The sequence below is a fragment of the Podarcis vaucheri genome (genome assembly GCF_965113315.1).
Source record: "Podarcis vaucheri genome assembly, chromosome: 12".
NCBI lineage: Eukaryota > Metazoa > Chordata > Lepidosauria > Squamata > Lacertidae > Podarcis > Podarcis vaucheri.
Window position 1 is genome coordinate 14,411,877 of NC_138750.1, and position 22,822 is coordinate 14,434,698.

At 41.8% G+C, this 22,822-nt stretch overlaps 1 protein-coding gene across 6 annotated transcripts in view; it reads left to right on the top strand.

Annotated features, from left to right (window-relative positions):
• Positions 1-22,822, top strand: part of MYRIP (myosin VIIA and Rab interacting protein) — a 151,771-nt gene that overhangs the window by 107,523 nt on the left and 21,426 nt on the right. For all 6 annotated transcript variants that reach the window (XM_082193005.1, XM_082193000.1, XM_082193004.1 and 3 more), the window contains exons 7-11: positions 884-964; positions 3,441-3,593; positions 14,565-14,742; positions 17,502-18,148; positions 21,835-22,068. In XM_082193005.1, coding sequence (XP_082049131.1) covers positions 884-964; positions 3,441-3,593; positions 14,565-14,742; positions 17,502-18,148; positions 21,835-22,068 — 1,293 coding nt within the window. The remainder of the gene's footprint in view (positions 1-883; positions 965-3,440; positions 3,594-14,564; positions 14,743-17,501; positions 18,149-21,834; positions 22,069-22,822) is intronic.

Genomic DNA, 22,822 nt, shown 5'->3' on the forward strand with positions numbered 1-22,822 from the left:
GCCAATTCGAAGGTTGGTGGTTCGAATCCCTGCAATGGGGTGAGCTGTTGCTCTGTCCCAGCTTCTGCCAATGTAGCAGTTTGAAAGCACACCAGTGCAAGTAGATAAATAGGTACCGCTGTGGTGGGAAGGTAAATGGCATTTCTGTGCACTCTGGCAGTCGTCGTGGTCCTCTATGTGCCAGAAGCAGTTTAGTCATGCTGTTCACATGATCTTGAAAGCTGTCTGTGGACAAACGCCGGCTCCCTCGACCTGAAAACCAAGATGAGCGACACACCCCATAGTCGCCTTTGACTGGACTTATCCGTCCAGGGGTCCTTTACCTTTTATTGCACCAAGAATGATGACAATAACTTACTTTTAAGTCTATCCCCCAACCCACCCCCAAGCAACAGATTACCACCTACTGACAATTCCTCCAGCCAACACACCTCTTCAAATGCCACCATAGGCACTTGGCTTGGCAAGCCTTAGGCTTGCCTGAGTTTAGGAGATGGCAAAGGTGCTGGAGACTTTCCTTTGGCAACATTTCCTATTGCTTGTTTGGAGGGTTTGTGACTGGTTTGCCAAGTGAAAGCATCATCTTTAATCAAACCAAAGGCTGTTCTAGTCTGTCGTCATCTTTCCTGCGGCGTTAAGCCAGATACATTTGGGAAGTCCAGAGTATGAAAGCAGTCGGTCCACTCCCTGTAACCTTTCCAGAGGCTATTAAAATTAGTCCTCCTAAGTTCTAACCACACAGAAATTAATGAAAGGAGCAAAGTAGAAGGGCCATGGTGTTTCTGAGCTTTGTCAACAGCTGTCAGTTTTTTTCTTTATTGGCATTCTGTGCATTTTTAGAGTTGCTTTATGCAGTACATACCCGTGCATGCCTTTTGTGCAGGACAAACAGAACGAAGCTTGTTACTTACGGGACCATAAGGAGGAGCTGATAGAAGAGCTTGCTACCACCATTGTCCAGAAGGTATGACTCAAGACTTCGCTACTAGGTGATTTGACTACTAGGAATGATAATGTATAGAAACTTTTGAACAGTTATCAGTATGTTTGTAGAATTTTCTAGCTGTCATGCCAGCATTTATTTATTTTTTAATGTAATCCTAGGCATGGAAGATGTAAGTTTTCACCAGGGCAACAATGCATGGGGAGGTGAGTTTTGACACTTGCCTCTCCAGCCATGATCCCAACAAAAAAGCACCCCACCTGTCTAAAGTTAGCTTAGGGGGGCTCCCATTGGCCCTAACTCTAACTTCGTGGCAACTTTCATTAGGATCACAGCTTCAGAAAGAATGGTTAAGCTACACTCCCCACACCCTGGTGTCCCAGTGAAAATTGCCCCACCCAACAGGTTGTATTACATTTCTAAAAACCCCTAACATGGCTCCTAGCCATGCAATTAATGTAACTCATAATTTGATCCACAGTGGCAGAATACTTGGGACAAGTCTGACTGAACACAGGCTGCAGCCTACTTGAAGACCTACTCTGTGGCAGTGCGGGCAGCAAAAAAATAAAAATCCAACATTTTTCTCTGCCTCCATTGCATCAGCAAGCAGTCATCCAGCAGAGCTGTTTTGAGTGGTCAGGGATCTTTTATACTCTGGAGGAGAAATTTGACTACTCAACACAATTTGCTCAGCACTTTGCTGACAAAAATCACTCGGATCCATTCTGACTTGGATGCAATACTTGACACTGGTCAAGTGGATGTAACTTTGGCCCCTGCTTGTCCAATGATAATGGATGGGTCCCCCCCCCCCAATTTGCATAGCCCAAGGGTGTGGACCAGATCCCTGGAAATATGAGAGCTACCAAAGGCGTGCTAGATCTTTGTCCTTCCTGGCTCATTAAAAAGGCCAGTGGGGGACTGGCTGAGTGGGTTAAGGGGTGGTCCATGCCTCCTTACAGCAAGGTAAGGTTCCAGCAAGCCATGTGGTGGTTCTAGGGGTTGCTTTCCCTGTCGTAAGCCTGACTACTTAAAGCTGCAGTAGTCAGAATAAATAGAATTCTGTTGCAACTCCATAGCTCTAATGGAAATCCCCTTTACATAGTAAACTAAGTGTAAAGAATAGCTTTTGCTCAGAACTTTACACAACTCAGAAGGAGGGGGTATGTTGTGTTATTTGTTGGGCAAACAAGGGTTTCCCCCACCTCACCCCATTATTCTGCCCAATGGTATGGTGGTGGTGCTTGTGGGTTGTTTTTTTGGCATGAGTTGGTGTATCTATTTGATTACTTCCACCCCCGTGTTCTGATAGTAAAAAAACTATTTCCCTCTCTTGTCATTTACACTGGGGACAACCAGTTTACTTTCATACTGCAGGATCCCTCCGTTCACTAGAACGTATTATTAGTTCAGAGTGTATTTTGCTGTGTTTCCCTAACCTCTTCATGGGCTGTTTGGTTCTATATATGAAATCAGTGCTGCATTGCAGCAAGGGCTTATAGCTGTGTAGATCAACATGCACTTGGATTTAGTAAGGCAGTATAAATGAAACCCAGTGAGAAATGTATCACTCAGCAGAGGTATATGCCTCTTCGTTGCATGTGAAAACAAGTCTTCTCTTAACAAGAGAAAGCATGGGGAAAATACCAGTTTCTTAAACTGCTTCTTCATTCTCTTTCCCCAGGTTAAAATGTAATATGCCATAGAGCACCATGATCTCTATTAAACTGAAGTGCTTAGGTCTGCTAAATTAGGGCCAGAGAAAAGCACTGAACATGCTGTGCTAATAGCCCTCCCTTATTTGTATCATTCAAATAACCTCAGTACCTTTAATACTTCTTTAAAATGCCTCTACTAGATCTGTTTTAGTGGCTAAGGGTTTGTCCACACTTCTGCTTGTCTCTCTGCTTTCCCCCAGGGAAAACCCTCTCTTTCCCGCTGAATTGGAGCAAACGTCAATTGGGTTTCCCATGGATTGATGTTTGCTCCAATTCAGCAGTAAAGAGCAGGTTTTCCTGGGGAAAGCGGTTGGGCAAGCGGAACCCAGACTTTCTAGGCATGGGACAAGTGTGGACAAGCCGTAAGACTGCATAGACATTACACATAATGAGCACCTAATGTCTTAGCCCACTTCCAAAGTTTTGCTAATTCTCTATATGCACCGTGAGGTTAATTTCTAGAAGGATAAGATTTTTCAATGCAAATAGAAGTACTCGTGTGTGTGTGTGTGTGTGTGTGTGTGTGTGTCTGTGTGTACACACACCTTGTTGTTATGATTCACTCTTGGGCTTTTTATAAGTACAGTGAATTGAGATAACAGAACTGCACACAACTTGCCCAAACATCAACCTTTCAGGAGCTAGAGGAAAAGAAGAAGCCATGTTAAGGCTTCTGTCTCACATCTTGATGACTCAGTCCCAAGTCAGTTTGGTATGGCTCCCGTGGCAATGCTCTGCACTGAACCCTTCCTTGTTTCCTTTTCGACGTGCTGCAGATCATAAGGAAGCAGAAAACCAAACATGAGCAGGTGGAAGCTGGTTTCGAATGGCCGCAGTCCAGGAGCAGCAGCGGCCTCACATCTGCTACTGTCTCAGATCAGAGCATGCTGACTTTCCCGGGGAGTCGCAGGGGATCGTACACATTATGGGTGAGCTACCAGATCTGACCCATCACAGTTTCCTCAGCTGCTTGAAAATGGATACATAGGAAAAAGGAAGGTACATGGATGCTGGGATGTCAAGTAATATAACTATAGCTAGCTGGCATCAGAACTTAAGAGCTGTTTCGTACAAAGGGTAGTGAACTGGGTCCTGATTTTGCTCATAAACCAAGAGTCAAACCACTGGAAACAACAGAATAGGACAGGAGTACTTAATGGCAAGGAAAGTCGGGCAGCATTGGAAGCCTTTGTGTTTGTAGCTGAGGATATAGATTTTTCCTGGCATCAAGCCTCAATTTGGCTTTGAGAACAGTGAGGCTTAGTGTAAAGCACTTCCACTTTGCGAGCTGATGTGTTGTTGCAGTCCCTTTTCTCAGAACTTAAGGTGTCAGTTCAACATTCAATTTAAAATGCTGGCTTTTAAAATTGCTTCTTTGCTGTCTTTCCCCAGGTAAATTTAACAGCCACTTATATATCATGTTATATTTAAGGCTGTTCCCACATCCCCTGGGTTCTTTTCTCAGCATAAAGCCTTTATAGCCTGCTAGACTGTTGCAGAAAATCTGACAAACAGCAGTAAAGTGTGATGTGATGCAGGATTGGCAAGGGAAAAGCAAAATAAAAGGAAGTCTTTTGTGGTGTATTTTACGTTGACAAAAAAATAATAATAATGACTGAATACTTTCACGGTTCCTCATGTTTATTTATAAATGACAAAATGTATAACCCATGTTTCCTTCTCCAAACTGAGATTGCAGTTGACCTTTTCTTCAGCAGAGCACAAGTTTGTCTTATAAACTGGTTAAACCACAGCAATGCCTCAGAACATGGTGTGCTATGTGGACATTTCAGTAACATTATTATTATCACTGGCAGATAATTATATAGACGTCGTTGAACATAGCAGGACCAAAGTACAGCTGTTCTGATAACTTCTGCCTCTTTCAGCCATTCATGGCAGGGAGGGGTGAAAAGCAATCTTTCTGCAGAACGGGGAGACTGGTGGAAGAATTTTGGTAAAATGTTCAGACGGTGGCTCAGAGGGCACTGAAGGCTTATTTTAAGAATAAATGTTAGGGGTGTGGATGTTCTTTCTTTTCACTTTTTATAAAACTAGCATAGGAACATGAAAAGTGCTCTGCTGGCCCAAAGTCCATCTAGTCCAGTATCTTGTTCTCACAGTGTCTAAGCAAATGCTCGCGGGAAGCCCACGAACAGCACAGGGGTACGACAAAAGTCTCCCCACTTCTGATTTCCAGCAAAAGATCCTAAGCATTTGCTTTTTCTCATGTAAATGGGACTTGTGGTTCGAGGACCCAACCCCCGCGATGCGGAATGAATACACAAGGACACATGATATAAGGTTAATGGGCATGGAAAGGCCACAACTTTATTGATTACAGCAGTGGAAAAAGTATTGGCTTAGGCACTGGATCTCTAAAGCAAGTGGGTTTATTCACCAGTAGGTGGAGCCTGTTGATGCTAATCCAACTATAGACTCCCCCCTGATGTCACCGAGGGTCGTGCTATGGCCTCCCGCCAAGCAGGCATCGGACAGAACACACAACCGCCAGATTCCTTTAACGGAATACCCAAAAAATGAAGGCATAGGCGATGGCCACACCTAGCCCTTCGACACACCACAACACATTATTCCAATGCCTAACCTACCCACCAATACCACAAGAGTTGTGACGATTGCTACGAGGTAGGCGAAAAAACCAAAAAGCCTAATGCCAAATGGAAAAACTCCTACCAGGCCCCCTAGACAACCAGGGCGACCAACCTAAGGTCCATAGCAAGGCCAATGACCTAAGCCCTAACTCTAAGGGAGTGGAGGGTGGGTGACTCGCGACGAGACGATGGCGAAGAATGAGGCCGGGGAGAGGCTGGCACCGCAGCAAAAGGCTGCTGAACACGCCCCCTCCGAGGCACCTGGTTGGCTGCCTCCCGAGGGGCGTGGGCGCCAGCCAGGTGAGGTGGAGGCAGGGGGCTATGCCCCCTGCTAGGGGCGGTGCTCGGGCTCCCGTCCACAACCACTCCCCTCTCTTCCAGGCAGGAGAGTCTTTACTTCCACATAGTTCTACAGAACTTTGTTCCGTGCATATGAATTTGCACATTCAATGGCGACTGTTTATTCCTTCTGTCTAGAACCCTCTTGTTAAGTAGTCCATGGTATAAATGTTATGTGGGATAGCTCAGTTGGTTGGACATGTGGATCTCAGGGTTGAGGGTTCGAGCCCCACATTGGGCAAAACGATCCCTGCATTGCAGGGGATTGGACTAGATGACTGCCATAGTCCCTGCCAGCTGTACAATTCCATAAGGAGGGAAATAAAAAGAGCCAGTGTAATATAGTGGTAAAATGTCAGACTAGGACCTGAGAAATCAGGGTTTAAATCCCTACTCAGTCATGAAGTTCACTGGGTGACCTTGGGCCTGTCAGTGCCTCTCAGCATAACCTACCTTACAGCGCTGTTGTAGAGATTAAATTAAAAGTGAGAGAATGATGTATACCACCTTGAGCCCCTCCCCTTTCCCCTTTTTTGCTCCACTGCTTTCCTCAGGAAAACCTGCTCATTAACTCTGAATCGGAACAAATGGCAATTTGGATTTCCTGTGGATTGCTGTTTGCTCTGATTCAGCAGTATAGAACAGGTTTTCACAGGGAAAGTGTTGTGTGGGATGAGGGAAAGTATGCATCTGTGTCTAGGAATGCAGCACAAAAGGAAGTCTGGATGAGCCCTTAAACCAGGCTTTCCCAAACTTGGGTCTCCAGCTGTTTTTGGACTACAGTTCCCATCATCCCTGACCACTGGTCCTGCTAACTAGGGATGATGGGAGTTGTAGTCCAAAAAGAGCTGGAGACCCAAGTTTGAGAAACACTGCCTTAGATGCAACAGCTAATGGAAAGCCAGAAGATTGTGAAATGGCAGGAACATGGCAAGGAAAAATCAAGTGATCTGCAGGGAAAGCCTTGATCTTCATAGGCCAAAAGAAGAAACAAGGCATGTTGTCAGTTTCTCCTACTCAAGCTTCAGTGTGTATTTATTTATTTCCGTGAAACAGCATGTTATCTCCACTCATTGTCAGAGATCTTAAAACTTTTAAGGCTTAATTAAAAATCTGTGATAACTGGAGCCTGCTGTACTGAAGTATTTAGCAAGGTATTTTTAGTTTGGTGCATTTGTGCGGTTGTTCACATAAAAGCATTTTTTATTTTTTATTTTTTTAAAAGGAAGCCTATAGGCTTTTTCTGTCAAAGAAGCAAGGAATATGCTCTGATTAGCTGTGATGGGTGCTGTTCTGAGTGCAACACATCAGGAAGGAGCAAGACTGGAAAGTGAAGGACTTTTAAAAGCACAGCAAGTGAGGAAACAAAAGCAAACCTAGCATTGTTAACAAGGGAAGTGCTGATTTGAAGGATGTGCCGAGCTGGTGTGTGATATCTACCGTATTTTTTGCTCTATAAGACTCACTTTTTCCCTCCTAAAAAGTAAGGGGAAATGTGTGTGCGTCTTATGGAGCAAATGCAGGCTGCGCAGCTATCCCAGAAGCCAGAACAGCAAGAGGGATCGCTGCTTTCACTGCGCAGTGATCCCTCTTGCTGTTCTGGCTTCTGAGATTCAGAATTTTTTTTTCTTGTTTTCCTCCTCCAAAAACTAGGTGCGTCTTGGGGTCTGGTGCGTCTTGTAGAGCGAAAAATATGGTAGTTTCACTGGAGCAATAGGTCAAGTTTTGGCCTGCTTATAAAGGTGGTACTCCAGTGAACACCTGGTGACAACTACTTTCTGTGAATATGGTATACTGTTATGACTGAGATCAAGTGATCTTAACATTTGTCTTGCCAACCGTGGAACATCCAATTTTTCTGGATTCACCAGTTCAGTCATTATTCCAAATTTTAATTGCCCCATTTACCACTGCAAAATAATTTCAGTAACGCAGTTCCTCGGTGTTTTGCAAAGCATAACTAATCATCATTAAGAAGCACTTAGCAGTCTTCTGTTGAGAGAGGTTATGTACATAGGTATAAAATGTTGCACACTATTCGCACTGAGAAGTCGGTCCTCTTCAAAACGCTCTGCCAATTAAAGCGTCAAATGTGCTGTTCAGAAATGGAAAACTCCCCAATAAGCCTGCATTTAATTCTGCCCTTGCATCACAATCCACAAATGAGTTCAGCCGAACTACTTGGTTGTAAGCTGATTAATGTCAACAGAGAAGTAGGCTTAAACATCAGCTTAGTTTAATTGCAGGGTGCTCAGATACGTTATAGTACATGGGTTTATTGGGGGGCAGGATTTAAAATTAAGCAAATAAGCATTTTCAGATTTGAGTTGTAATACCATATGCATGAGATAATATTATGCAGAAGAACACCTGTCCACCTGCATTTGAAAGCAGAGGCCAGACCTCAAGCAGAAGCTTGCCCATAAACAATGTATTTGTTCCACACATTTATTTTCAATTGGAAACATACCATTAGATTTTTTTCATGAATAATTTTTAGCTTACAAATAAGTACATGCTGAGTTCATTACCAGAACTTTATTAGCATTTGATGTTCAAGCTATATTCATTAGCTGTGACTTCACACATAGGCTCCAGTGCTTCTAACCCTGACATCGCACACTTACTTAGCATGAAAAATTCTGTTGAGTAATAGGTTCATTTACATTAATGGCTATTTTAGTGCCATTGACTATGGAACAGAAACAAATATTCACAGCAAAGCCTGAATTCACAATGTGCATGCTGTGCATTCAGATGTGAATATTTGTAAATAGAAAGTAATATTTCAGTTATATATGCACATTTTAAAAACATGATTAGTTTCAGCCTTGCTTGGTTTCCATGGAATTAGAATTTTAACCGATCAGATTGAAAGTGGATAAAATGTGGCAAATATGTTGCTTTTAAAATGTATGAAAATAAAATGTTTGTGCCACGTCGAGCTCCTTGGAGGAAACCTGTGATATAAATGCAATATTTTAGTACAGCATTCCAGGCTATTAATTTTTTATCTGATCTATTTACACTAATGCTAAACATTGCTTCCACAGAGTTTATAGATATAGAAAAAGTAAAAAAGAAAGAAAGAGTATTCTCTAGAAAGGAGTGCTAAACTGCTGCCTGGGAAATTGTTCTTCAGATCTCTTCTCTTCAGTCGAGTCTTCTTTTATAACATTTTCTGTGTCAGAATAGAATGTATTTTGAAATACTTGAAATCAATGTCATTTGGGCTGCAAAGACATAGATCATGAAGAAATTGAATGTATTGTCAGCCTCATCCATGCAATGTGCATTTCATCATTGCCCCAACTCATGCTTTTATTAACAGGGAGATTAATGTGTCTGGGGGCGGTGCTAGTCTCTCCTAAACCACTGAGCCTCTTGGGCTTGCCAATCGGAAGGTTGGCGGTTCAAGTCCCCACAACGGAGTGAGCTCCCGTTGCTCTGTCCCAGCTTCTGCCAACCTAGCAGTTCGAAAGCACACCAGTGCAAGTAGATAAATAGGTACCACTGCGGTGGGGAGGTAACTGCTGCTTCTGTGCACTCTGGCACTCGTCATGATCCTCCATGTAGCAGTAGCGGTTTAGTCATGCTGGTCACATGACCTGGAAAGCTGTCTGTGGACAAATGCCGGCTCCCTCGGCCTGAAAGCGAGATGAGCGTTGCATAGTCACCTTTGGCTGGACTTAACTGTCCAGGGGTCCTTTACCTTTTTACCTAGTCTATCCTGCTTTCCTCATAGAAAAAGTGATGCTTACATGCTGCTGGATCCAGACTAAGTTGAGTTTAAGTCTCATCACAATCAAATATTTGAAGTCCAATGTATTTCAGTGGAAGCTAAGTTGAACTAACAGTCTGTGCCAAAGTGTTTACTCAAGGCTAGGAGGGTTCTACGTTCTTGCATTTAAGAGGAATTGCTCACGTTTAACAGTAAAACAGGAAACATATTGCTAAATTTTACCAAAAGAAAAGTATTGATACATTAGATGTGCATAACGAATTTCGCTCTAATAGCATCATGTTATGCATGTGCCACTTTGTTTCTTGCAGTAATTATATGCATTTGGAGTATCTTGTACCTGTTTAATGAGCTAAAAATATATTGCCTGATTGCCTTGTTGGAAGTCAAATTGAAGTACTGAGATGAGAAACATTTATTGCAGAGGTAGCTAAAGTGATATCCTCAATATTTATTATCATTATTATTAAAGATGTTGTTAGACTGCCGCTGCCATCAGCCCCTGCCAGCTTTTAGGTACAATAATTCATATTAAAATATGTTACAAGTGCCTGGAAGAATCCTTCAACTTTCATTTTCAGTACCCATAATTTTTGCAGTCATTTGGACCTAGGGTAGTCCTTCTCTGTCTGAAGCCCTCAGTTCTCCTTAAGGGGCAGTGATGCTATTGGTGATTCTCTAAGGGAGCTGTGTCATGGCCCAGGACAAAGTTCCAGCCACTTCTCAGTCACTAGAGCACGAGACTCTTAGTCTCAGGGTTGTGGGTTTGAGCCCCATGTTGGGCAAAAGAGTCCTACATTGCAGGAGATTGGGCTGAATGACGGTCAGGTTCCCTTCCAAGGCTATGATTCTATGTACTAATGTACTGATTAATTTTCAGGAGGACTGAATGCAAGATTGGAGAAATGAGAATGAGAGTGAAACCAGAATAGATATTCCTTTCCTGAAAGGTAAAGGGACCCCTGACCGTTAGGTCCAGTCGCGGACGACTCTGGGGTTGCGGCACTCATCTCGCTTTACTGGCCGAGGGAGCCGGCGTTTGTCCGCAGACAGCTTCCGGGTCATGTGGCCAGCATGACTAAGCCGCTTCTGGCAAACCAGAGCAGTGCACAGAAACGCCGTTTACCTTACCACCAGAGTGGTACCTATTTATCTACTTGCACTTTAATGTGCTTTCGAACTGCTAGTTTGGCAGAAGCAGGAACCGAGCAACAGGAGCTCACTCCATCGTAGGGATTCGAACCGCCGACTTTCCGATTGGTAATCCCTAGGCTCTGTGGTTTAGACCACAGTGCCACCTGAGTCCCATTCAATTCCTAGCAGTAGTCAAATGCACAAATGGTTGCCTAATACAGTGGTACCTCGGGTTAAGTACTTAATTCATTCCGGAGATCCGTACTTAACCTGAAACTGTTCTTAACCTGAAGCACCACTTTAGCTAATGGGGCCTCCTGCTGCCGCCGCGCCGCCAGAGCCCGATTTCTGTTCTTATCCTGAAGCAAAGTTCTTAACCTGAAGCACTATTTCTGGCTTAGTGGAGTGTGTAACCTGAGGCGTATGTAACCTGAAGCATATGTAACCCGAGGTACCACTGTAATGTTTGTCTACTTGTTTCACCTTATTTCCGCCTAGCAATATTCAAAATATTTTTACTTTCTTTTTCTTTTTCGTCTTTGGCAGGCCCAACTGTGACACGGCTGGCATAGATTATAAATAAGCTTGCATGGCTGGGTGGTGGGGAGAGTAATTTATTGGCTTCTGCTGCCACCTGCTGAGGTAGCTTCTCACTGCAATGAACACTGAAATAAATGAATTGAGAGGAAATTGTTTGCAGAGTAGTTTGTGGGTAGATAATACTTTAGTTTTCTTACAAATTTAGAAAATATTTCCTGCAGATATATAAGTAATCTACTTCCTGACTTTTAAAAAAAATCTTAAATTGTAATTCTGCCAAGAATAGCAGTACTGCAGATATAGCAGTAGTTCGCTTTATTGGCTGAAACAGACAAACAAACTGCACCTTACAGTTTGTTATATAAACTAAAAAGATTCTGTGGTCTTCAGATAATCTGTTTTTGCTAGATCTTTATTGCACTATGTAGACTTTTATTTGCTTGAAACAATTTTCAAACAACGGGCAAGTAGAACAGGCAATGAATGTGCCCCTCCCCTCTATCAGCCCCCCATCACCCCCTTAAAATCTGTTCCGAAAGGTTGAGGAATAACATGGCAGATCGTGCTGAAAGCTTGTGGGGAGGGGCTGAATTGGCAAAAATAGTCTCCCTCCCCATTCCAACTATGGGAGTCTCCACTAGATCAAAGAGTCTTTGGCCAACAGAGGGACACCATTGGATAAAATCCATGATATATACTCAAAACTGGTCAAAAATGTTTTTGAAGTGAAGCAGGCACACTGGAACCTTAAAATAAATGCTTAATTGTTTTCCCCTGCTGCCAGCTGACGGAGGCCTAATTTTAGCATTAGCTTTTCAGCGCCAGCCATCCTAATACCTTACGTTTTCAAGCTTAAAAGTTGCCTGTGGGTTACGTATTCTGTGAGGGCACAGAGAAATGCACCTTTAAGGCTACTTGCACTGAAAATCCCTGGCGGGTTTAGCTGGCTCAAGTTGCAGCCTTCTCTGGAGCGCTGCAGAATGAGGTGCGGTGGAGATAATGTTAACTGGCATTTCCCAAATGCAGCATTTAATTGCTCAAGAGCAGCTTCAATTGGCCCGCGCTTTACATTAGGTCACCTGGAGGCAATTTGCTTATGATTGTGTGGCCTCTGGCTTATCTAGTGTGTCAGAACTAATAGAAATGTATCTTGGTTACCCTCCAACAATCATTAACCTCCGTTTCTTTCAAGTTCACCTACTGTCACTATTCACCAACTGCATTTCTGCAGATGTCTTGTAACTGCCCCAAGCAATCAGGAATCTCTGCAGGGGTCATAGCCACGGGGTGTGTGTGTGTGTGTGTGTGGTGTCATTGGAGAATCAGTCTCTCCCAATATTACCCTATGCTTCTTTCCAAAGTGTTCAATTTTAATTAAACAGTGTCTCTGTTCTTTTACAGAGGCAGAGGCATTGTTAAGGGGAAATGTTATTCAGTAGCTCAGCAAGAACTAACTTGCTTCAATGTCAAATGTAACTTTATGCTATTGAAATTGATTAACTTTATTACAGTGCTTGGGTTTAGATATTATATTCATTACTGGTTGTTTTTGTTGACTTACCAGAGCCCACCATTGCCACTACCACCAAAATGTAGCTTTATCACTTTCCCCGCCTTTTCCCCACAAACTTATCCTGTGCATGGTTACTCAGAATTAATTGTCACTAAGTTCAATGAAACTTACTCCCAGCTGTGCACATATAAAATTTCAGGCATACCTAAGGGATAAGTTTGACCTACCACAAAATGTTGCAGTGGAGGGGTGTCCCCTGTTCCGAGTTCTAGCCACTCCAGTCCATTAAACCCCTCTTCCTGCCCCGTAAGCCGTCTGATACAGTAAGCTTGCAACATACACAGGGGTTAAGTTTCAGGAATCATGCTAAAAGCCAAAATGGTGTATGGTCAAACCCACTTGGTTCAATGGCAGGTGGGATTGGCAACAGCATTCCCCCACCCCCAAGATAAAATTTGCGTAGGTTCCTCAATGAGTAAACCACCCATTGAATGAGAGCTTCTGGGCAAAATGAAAGTAATTAGCAGTTAACTGCCTCACATTAAATGATTGTCTGAATAAGACTTTGAAATAACCAACCCCCTGCGCTGACAGCAAAAGAGCACTCTCAGAAGTCAAATGTTGTAGCTAAATGCCTACCTTTTAAGAGGTCTGAATGCCTCAAGCTGTAATGCCTCTCTAGCAAATTCGGCCCTTTCCCCTCCTTCTATTTTCTTCCTACAGTATATTGAACATGATTGATTGCTTTCCTTTATGTCTACTGCTTTCTCACTTACTAGTGCTTGCACCAGTGATTCTGACTTTTAACAATTTCAATTACCCTGTGGGTTATCAGAATAAAACACAATCTGATTATCTAGCCTAAACCCCCAAGCAAAACTGACATCAGCAGTGAGAAATAGCCTTACAAGGGCTTTTTGAGGATGCAATCAGCACCATCTTGTCTAAATCTCTCCAGGAACATGGAGTAAATGGAATTGTGGAGAGATTGTGGCGGGGTGGGGATGGGGAGCGATGTGGGTTGATTTGGCAGGAAAATAATATTCAGCTGCTTCTGACAATTTCTTTGCATTCAAATGCTGACATAATCATTTTGAGCATGGCAAATATAATTGCTTTCCTTTCAGTTTTGTATAGCTTCCTTTTTTCTTTAAGAACTTTTACCTACCACAGGAGGGGAGAGCGCACTTGTGCTCAAATCCAGACCCTCCAATTGTCCCTAGGGACAGTTTCAGATTTACAGAACCCATCCCGGTTTCTGATTTGATCCCAGAATGTCCCACTTTTCCTTAGGACGTCCCTATTTTCATCAGGGAAATGTTGGAGGGTATGGAGTTATGTGACACCCCCCCCCAAGCCGTGGAGATAAGTAACTCTACAACTTTTCAAAGACATCTGAAGGCAGCCCCATATACAGATTTTTTAAAAAAAATACTTAATGTTTTATTATATTTTAATATATGTTGGAAGATTTCCAGAGTGGCTGGGGCAACCTAGTCAGATGGATGGGGTGTAAATAATTATGTTGTTGTTGTTGTTATGGAATAGGAAGTCCCTATTTTATTCACCTTATGGGGATGAAAGGGAAGATAGGAGGAGGCTGTGTATGCTGATTATGATCAGAATGAACAACTACTTCATTAGAAAATACTGAAATAGAAAGCAGCAACACAGAGGCCATGTCAAGGGGAGGGATGTCTTCTATCTGTTTGGGAAAGCATAAAGCAGTACAGTCCTGAAATAAGTTTAGTTATCTTGTTGGTTTGTTTTCTGTTAATTACTATTCCATATATAATGACATGACCTTAGTAATTAACTCGCGTGCATTTCTGAAAAGGAATTAGCAATGGAAGGATTAAAGAGTTTACCTCTTGATACGGAAGTAACGAAATTCTGTTCTCTTTCCCTTCAGTGATTTGCACTTATCTCAGCGCTGCTCTTGCAAGTATCGTAACATTTAACATCTCCATAGCTGGCTTCTGCTAAACATATCGTTCTCCATATTTCCCCCTAACAGCGGTCTCAGTCTGCATTCTCTCTGACCAACGAAGATGCATCACGCAGAGACAGGGACCGTGCATCTTCTGTGCCCGAATCTCTCTGGAGACAACCCAAAGGCCCGAGTGGAAAGCAGAAAGAGGACAGGCTTTCTGCATTGCCCAGCTGGAAGAGTGCGGACCAACTAAACGAACCAAGTAAAGGACTGTCATGCCTGCATAACATTTCTGTGTTTTGTGTGAAAGTAGCTACTTCTCCCTAAGGTTTTAGGCTGAAACCAAGAAGAAGAACTTCTTAAAGGGGTACAATAAAGGAACAGTCACCCACAAATTGACTGAATGGGCTGTTGCTCTTGAAACTTCTGCTCATAATAACCACCTATTTGGCTAAAGATTCTGACTCACTGTCCTATTTCACATGACACAGGAAGCCAAACTTTGGCATAGCAAAGACTGTGCAAACATGCAACCACGTGCCAAGGCTTGGTATAACAGTAAAAAGAGCTGTAAAAGATGTAAAAGAGTAAAAAGATGGCCGTGAGCTTTTCTCTGGGAACCTGCACATTTACGCAGCCTTACCAAGGCATAGCTTGGCCTACCATGTTATATGAACGAATTTTGGACATTCAGAACCTGTAGCCTACATAAGAAGAGGTATCTGACCTCTTGCCATAGACACAAACATATGATTCTAATGTCAAATGGAAAGGAGACCTCCTCAAAACATATAATTATGTTAAATTGTTATAAAAGCTATGTCTTGCATGGGTTAAAGCTAAACTGCTTACCAGTGCTCATTATTAGTCCCTGACATCTGGATTGTGTGTGGGTGTATAATCACAACAATTATTTATTTATTTATTTATTTATTTATTATTTGCAAAACCAAAACCAGAAACAAAACCCTATAAACCATCAAGATTAAGAAAATAAAAATAAAAAATATGGTGGTGAATAGCATAACAAAAAAATCAACAGTAAATTACCGTATTTTTTTGCTCTATAAGACTCACTTTTTCCCTCCTAAAAAGTAAGGGGAAATGTGTGTGCGTCTTATGGAGCAAATGCAGGCTGCGCAGCTATCCCAGAAGCCTGAACAGCAAGAGGGATTGCTGCTGTCACTGCGCAGTGATCCCTCTTGCTGTTCTGGCTTCTGAGATTCAGAATATTTTTTTTCTTGTTTTCCTCCTCCAAAAACTATGTGTGTCTTGTGGTCTGGTGCATCTTATAGAGCAAAAAATATGGTGCATTTCTCAGTACAAAATGTATCACAAATCAGTGGATCAGCTTTATACATAAACATAGATGGATCACCCCTCAGCAAAAGACTGAGTGAAGAGTTCAGTTTTAAATACTAATATTATAGGCGCCTGCCTTATGTTTTACACATTTTGCTTCTTATCCAGCTAAGAATAAATCCATGAAAGGCAGTTTCCAAGCATGCATGACCCTGGCTGAATCAGGACAGCTGTAGCTAATGATAGTTTTTCTTAACTGGCTACCTAATGCACTGGTGGCAGAAGCCACCAGGCAGCTCTTCCAGAAACCCAAGAAGGTAATTTGTGCACACATTTTGTGTGACGTTGCTTGAATAAGCACTAGCAGATGATGCTTATGTGAACTTCACTAGTCAAGCACTGAATACTTCAAAAGATTCAGTCTTGGGAAGGACCTTGACCTCTTTAGCATGAAGGAATTATCTCCCAAGGCGTTTCACGGTGTCTTTGACATAAGCAGCAATTTGCAAGCATAAATAGGCTGTGGTAATTTAAATAAGAACCTGACAGTTCTGCTTATTCACATTTTGTGCTTTCCCTGATTTTAGCCGTGTTTTGCTCCAGCCTTCCCACAATCATTGTCGCTACTATATTGTAGATTTTATCTATTAATAATATATGCTGTGCTGAACAGATAATGCTGCAAGTGAAATTATCTCAAGTTTCAGGAACTTATTTATGGTCATTAAACTACTGGGGACCCATGCTTTCACCTAACAAAACATAAAATCACTACATTTAGCTGAATATGCACATAATAAGGCTATTTAAGGCTTGGACAGATAAAGCTTCTAGCTTTAGTATTTTCAAGGCCATCTAATCTGTCCACTTTAAAAGTCATTTATGGCAATGTGAAACTGCAGCCCAGATGGTTGGTTCTTATAAAGTGACATTATACAACAGATTTTCTTACAGTGTGCTAGAAAGTGTATGTATATTCAGCGTGTTGCTTATTGTACAATGATCTAGCAATGGTCCTCCATGCCTGAAATTAATTTTCTGCACACATAATGCAAATCAGTGGTGCATCCTTTTATGAATTGGCACCTTACATAGAGTCAGCACTGTCAGCAGGAACAGCTGGGCAAGAAGAAGTGCCAATCAAACACATTTGTGATTCTTCAAGCACACATTCCGGGAAGCCTTTTTTAAATCACAAATCCCAGCACATGTGCAGTGCTTATAGGCACTGAAATCTGTTTGCTGTCAGCACTAATATAACTTAAAACTTAATTATGCCACTAACTATATTGATAGATGGGATTTGATCTGTTTATGTCCCTTGCCCTCTAATCCAGAGGGTCCCTTGTCCTCTAAACCAGGCACCCCCAAACTCGGCCCTCCAGATGTTTTGGGACTACAATTCCCACCATCCCTGACCACTGGTCCTGTTAGCTAGGGGTGATGGGAGTTGTAGTCCCAAAACATCTAGAGGGCCATGTTTGGGGGTGCCTGCTCTAATAAATTGGATCAAACCCTGGTTGGTCCACTCCTCATTACCATTAGACCTTGGATGCAAGCCTCTTGCAAGTGTCTATTATTCCCACCCAAGATCTGTGACATGAAATACTGTGCAAATCTTTTCTTGTGGTGACACAGCAGACCCAGGTATGGTAGAACATTTTAGGGTAATGCAACACAATAATGATGGAATTGTATGTTCTTCTTATGTTTCCTTAGCTTTCCCCCCTGTTTTCGAAAGCACAGATGGAAACTGGGTGGCCCTGCAAAACGTCAACTTGCCTCGCCCACGAATGCTTGCCAAACCAAAGAGCCAAGTGTTCAAAGCCTTGGAGAGTGAATCCAGCGTTGTATCTGCTTATGATGAGATGGGCTCTGATAGCGAAGGCGACTATGACTGGAACGTGGCTTTGAACAAGCTGCGACAGAGACCCAAGCAGCTGTCAAATTACGCTGGCTCTCAGTGCAATGCTGAATGGGAGTGCGGCAATGAACTGTACCAGCCTGTGGCCTCCCCATCATCTGGGCTGTTTACCAATGCTGAGGCAGCGTACTCTGATTCTGAAACATCCTCAGTCAGTTCTTCAAGGGAGGCTAGGGAGCCTAGCTGTCTTCCTTGGATACAGAGGAGAACTTGTAACAGTAAGCCCAGAGAGGAAAAAGCACAATTCCAGGAGGAACTAGATGTGAACTTTAACCCACAAGCTACCAGTTTAGACTATTCAGATAGCAGTGAAAGCGAAGAAGCCTATCATGACTTGGAAAAGAGGTCCAGGAGGTGGAAAAAAGGCAAGACTCCATCAGAGGATTTATGCAAAGGCAAAAACCGCACAAAATCGCACATGAAGAAATTGAGCACAAGTCAGGTAATTAGGCTTCAATTAATGCAATGTATTGCCTGCAAGCATCAAATCTATCTCTGTTGTTCAGAGACACAAGAACACAGTTTTAATTCTCATTGCTCAGGTTTTATGTCATGGTCAGGATTGTGGCAAAGACAATTGCAGTAAATAAACTAAGTTAATTGGGTACTTTTCCATACAGGAGGGTTTGTAACCATATGATACATAAATTTCAAGGATGGCCTCCCTAGTACAGTACATTGTATCTTGCTACATACAATGAATACCGTATTTGCAGCCATGCTGCATAACAATGTCCATTTTGGCTTGCATACTTACAGTGATTCTGGCCTTCATTCTCATTCCCAAAATGGCACTCATAGGCTGTGGAAACTACTCTGAAAACAGGATGCACCCCCTGGTTTTGGTAACCTTGATCACAAAGAAGTGACGACCCATGTTGTCATATGTAACTGTCTATGTGGCATATCATAAAATTTAATGGCTTGGAGAGTGGGAATGTGGGAGTGGGTTGGTGTGACACTGCCTTTTGTTTGGTGAATGGCCAAGCTGATATGCTAATCTTGATATGATTTTCAATGTGTCTTTTTACTTAGCACGCAGGTTTTGTTTAAGACAGACAGCATGAACTGTGTGTGTTTGTGGGTGACACTTATCAGAATAGCAGCTAATAGGAGGGGGATTCAACCCTTTTGCCCCCTGCCGTGGTCCTGGGGGAAATCCCTGAATCTGGTATTAGCGGCCCTACCTGCAGTGATCCTGATAATTTTCAGCCACTCCCACTGATGAAATGTGGAATTTAAAAACCTGCCCATTAAATTCAATGGCACGTTTAGTTCGGCCCTTTGTAACCCCTTGAGGCTAAAAGAGACAGAGGGGAGAACATTACCCACAGAGCCATCGTTGAGTGTTTGGCTGGGGGTAAAAATAAGGCTGCTTTAAGTTATTTAAATGTATACTAATTTAAAATAGTCTGCTGCTAACAGTGGAGCAGGGCCAACATATTCCAATGAGCCACCCAGCCACAGGCAAGCATAGTATGGAAAACGGATGTTATTAATACTTTACAATATTACACCCATTCTGCATTGGTTTTTTTACTACAAAGCAAAGTTTCGGTCCATTCTACTATTATTCATAAAAGGCTTGCTATGTTTAAAGAGAGAGAGGAGGGAGCGGGCACACATATTTTAATAATGCTTTTCCTTAGTAAGTAACAATATTGAGCTAATGGCCTCATCAGTTATTTTACACGTTAGCCTATTAGCAAGATTGCTACAATTAGGACACTCAATTTTTTTATTCCCCGGCTTCCACTAGATGGTGCTTTTAGCTAGTATACTGCGGGGAAATCAAATTTTAAACTGCAAGCCAATTCAGAGCTTTTTTCACTTTGTGCTTAGGATGTTGTTATGCTCAAGGCTAAGAGAGCTGCTGGCATCTCTTGCCCTGTTGTTATCACATACAGGATGGTTGTTGCAGCGTCTAACAAGCAAGAGCCATTTAGTAAATCAAATGTACATTTTGTCAAAGTTCAGATCACATTTCAAGAGGTAGTTTTTTAAGAAAAAATTAAACTTTTCATGTGGCGATAACTTTAGCTGGTCCAGTTGGGAACAGGTCTATCTTTTCACTTACTAGATTTAAATGAAAGAGAGTGAAATTAGATGATGTAGTTTTGAAAAGTTTTATATGTAGATAAAAACATCACATTAATAGTCATAGGTACCATGAACGGATGCCATTATTGGGTGACTTGATTCTGTCTTGGGGTTTTCCTTTGTGCTCTTCACTACTCAGATCACAACCTATTTTTTCTCTGACTTGTTATTTTTCCTATGAAAGTGCAACTCAGAAGGACTTGAAGCCATGCATGTGGGCCAAATTTTGTGGGATTTCCTTCCACTTGAGGTCAGATAGCCCCTCTCCCTGTTGAACTTACTTCCAGTGTTTGCTGAAGATTTTTTTATTCCAACAGGCGTTTTAATTTAATTCTGATTTTATAGTTTCAGCTCATTTTTAGTCTTATTGTATTGGGTCTCCCATACACTGCTTAGAGATGGCTGTGATTAAGCAGCATGCAATTTTAAAGAAATAATTAATTAGATATATTCCCTTTGGGCAGTCAAGGAGAATAGATTGCTTTTAATGTTCATATCCCTTCAAACTCTACAATTCTATGATTCTATGAAATGCACCATTCTATCTCTGGAGGAAAGAAGTTCACAGTTTTACAAAGACAAAAATTGTTCGGGGTGTGTGTGTGTGTGTGTGTGAGAGAGAGAGAGAGAGAGAGAGAGAGAGAGAGAGTTTTCTGAAAGAACAGAACATTCAAAACAGCACTGACACGGACAGGTGACATTCCTTGCACTGATGTCAAAAGGTGCTATATAAAAAGCATTTCTGACACTAGCACAGCTACAGTCCACAGGACAATACTTTCCTTTTTCAGAGTAATTTGATTTAGTGCTTGAGCAGAGATTCCCTAGCAGTCTGAACAAACCATGTCTTACCTCTGTCTGCACAGTTAACATGTTGAAAGCTGCTTTAAATTGTGTGTGTGTGTGTGTGTGTGTGTGTGTGTGTGTGTGTGTAACATCACAATAAGGAAATGTTTCCCATCCTAAGCCCTGGATGTATCCAACAGATTACTTACTGTACAAAATGCATTACATACATCTTAGAGGAGTATACAACATATGCACAAATAAAACAATAATGTTCCTGTTCTGTCATGAAAAAATTGATATGTAAGATATCACATCAAGCTGAAAAGCTGTGGTGCAAGATCAAACATGAAGCTGGGGTTTGTTTTATTTATTTTAGAGAATGGATTTGTAGTGAGCACATGCTGTTCAGAAATGAAAACCTATTTCTCCATACAGTGGTACCTTGGTTCTCAAACTTAATCCGTTCCAGAAGTCTGTTCCAAAACCAAAGCATTCCAAAACCAAGGCTTGCTTTCCCATAGAAAGTAATGCAAAATGGATTGATCCATTCCAGATTTTAAAAACAACCCCCTAAAACAGCCATCTAACGTGAATTTTACTATCTAACGAGACCATTGATCCATAAAATGAAAGCAATAATCAATGTACTGTACTATAAAATAAATAAGACAGTATTGTAGATGATAAAAATTACAATTATTTTTTTTCCTTACCTGCACTGATGATAGTCAGCTTTTATCCATTTCCGCAGTCACACAATCAATCAATCAATCAATCAATCAATCAGCTAAACTGGATTCCACACAGTCACAAAAACAAATGAACCAAAAAAGTCTCAAAAACAAAAATGCAAAATAAATAGCAAAAACAAAAGCGCCAAACTTAATCCATTCCGGAAGACCATTTGACTTCCAAAATGTTCGAAAACCAAGGCGCAGCTTCTGATTGGCACAGGTGCCCCGGAAACAATAGCCGACAGCCGCATCCAACGTTTGGCTTCTGCAAAACGTTCGAAAACAGGAACACTTACTTTTCAATGTTCGGCAACCAAGGCATTTGAGAACCAAGGTACCACTATATGTACTTATGTTGTTGTCATCAGAGTGATACGCTTATAGATCTCCTGTGGTATAAACAGCTTTTTTGAACAGCTTTTGTATATATATAACTTTGATTTTCTTCTCTTTGAGATGCTTTTTCTTTGTCCCTCTTTTTTTTAATTAAAAAAATATATTTAAGGCATCTGATGATTTATCAGAAACTGACATAAGCAGTGAAGACCATCAGACCAAGGCAGACCCTATGGAAGAAAAGCTGAAGTCAAGGTTATATGAACTGGCTGCAAAAATGAGTGACAATAGGGAAACCTCTTCAGAGGAACAAGAGTCACAGCCAAGAACAGAATCTGAGAACCAGAAATCGTGCTTATCTTCAGAAGACAGTGGCAAATGCATTCAGGAGGAGCTAAAGAAGGTAGGTAGTGCCTGGTGGTTGAACGGTTTGCAAACACGGGTGAATATGCTACTGGGGCAGGAGACACGCTGTGTGTGCCTAGAAGCAGCGGTTGCCACAAGTACAAGTTGTGATTTGCCAGCATCCACATCCTAGCCAATGTAAATCCAGTCACCATGTGGCTGGCGGCATTACATCGTTAAGTCTCCACCTCATTTCCTTGTAGCTGCTATGAGTAGCATGTTATGACTGGGTGAGAGATAGATAGATAGATAGATAGATAGATAGATAGATAGATAGATGATAGATAGATAGATAGATAGATAGATAGATAGATAGATAGATGATCTGGGCAGTGCAGTGCTTCAAAGGTATATACAAAAGCACAAGAATCAAATAAGACATAGAACTCCCATTGGTATATTGTTCCAATCTCCGTTCCTGCAGAACATAGATATATTTTAAGTGGTAAATGGTGGTGGTTTTAGAAGTGTTTCATACAGTTAGATGACAGGAGTAAACTCTATGATCTGTAGAAGTTCAAGCTTTGATAAATCATTTGCTGTGATTAAGCAAATAGCATTCAATTGGCTATTAAAGTTTAGTCACTAATTAGTTACCAAGACTGATGACAAGTAACAACTCTGGAACAGATGACTCATAAAGTTCCTGTCATCGTGCAGTCCGCACAGATGGATCTGTTTCCTCTTTCCTGCTCCAGAGTTTATGAAACATGAAAATTCTGTTTTTATTCCTGGCTTGTTTGCAAAACTAG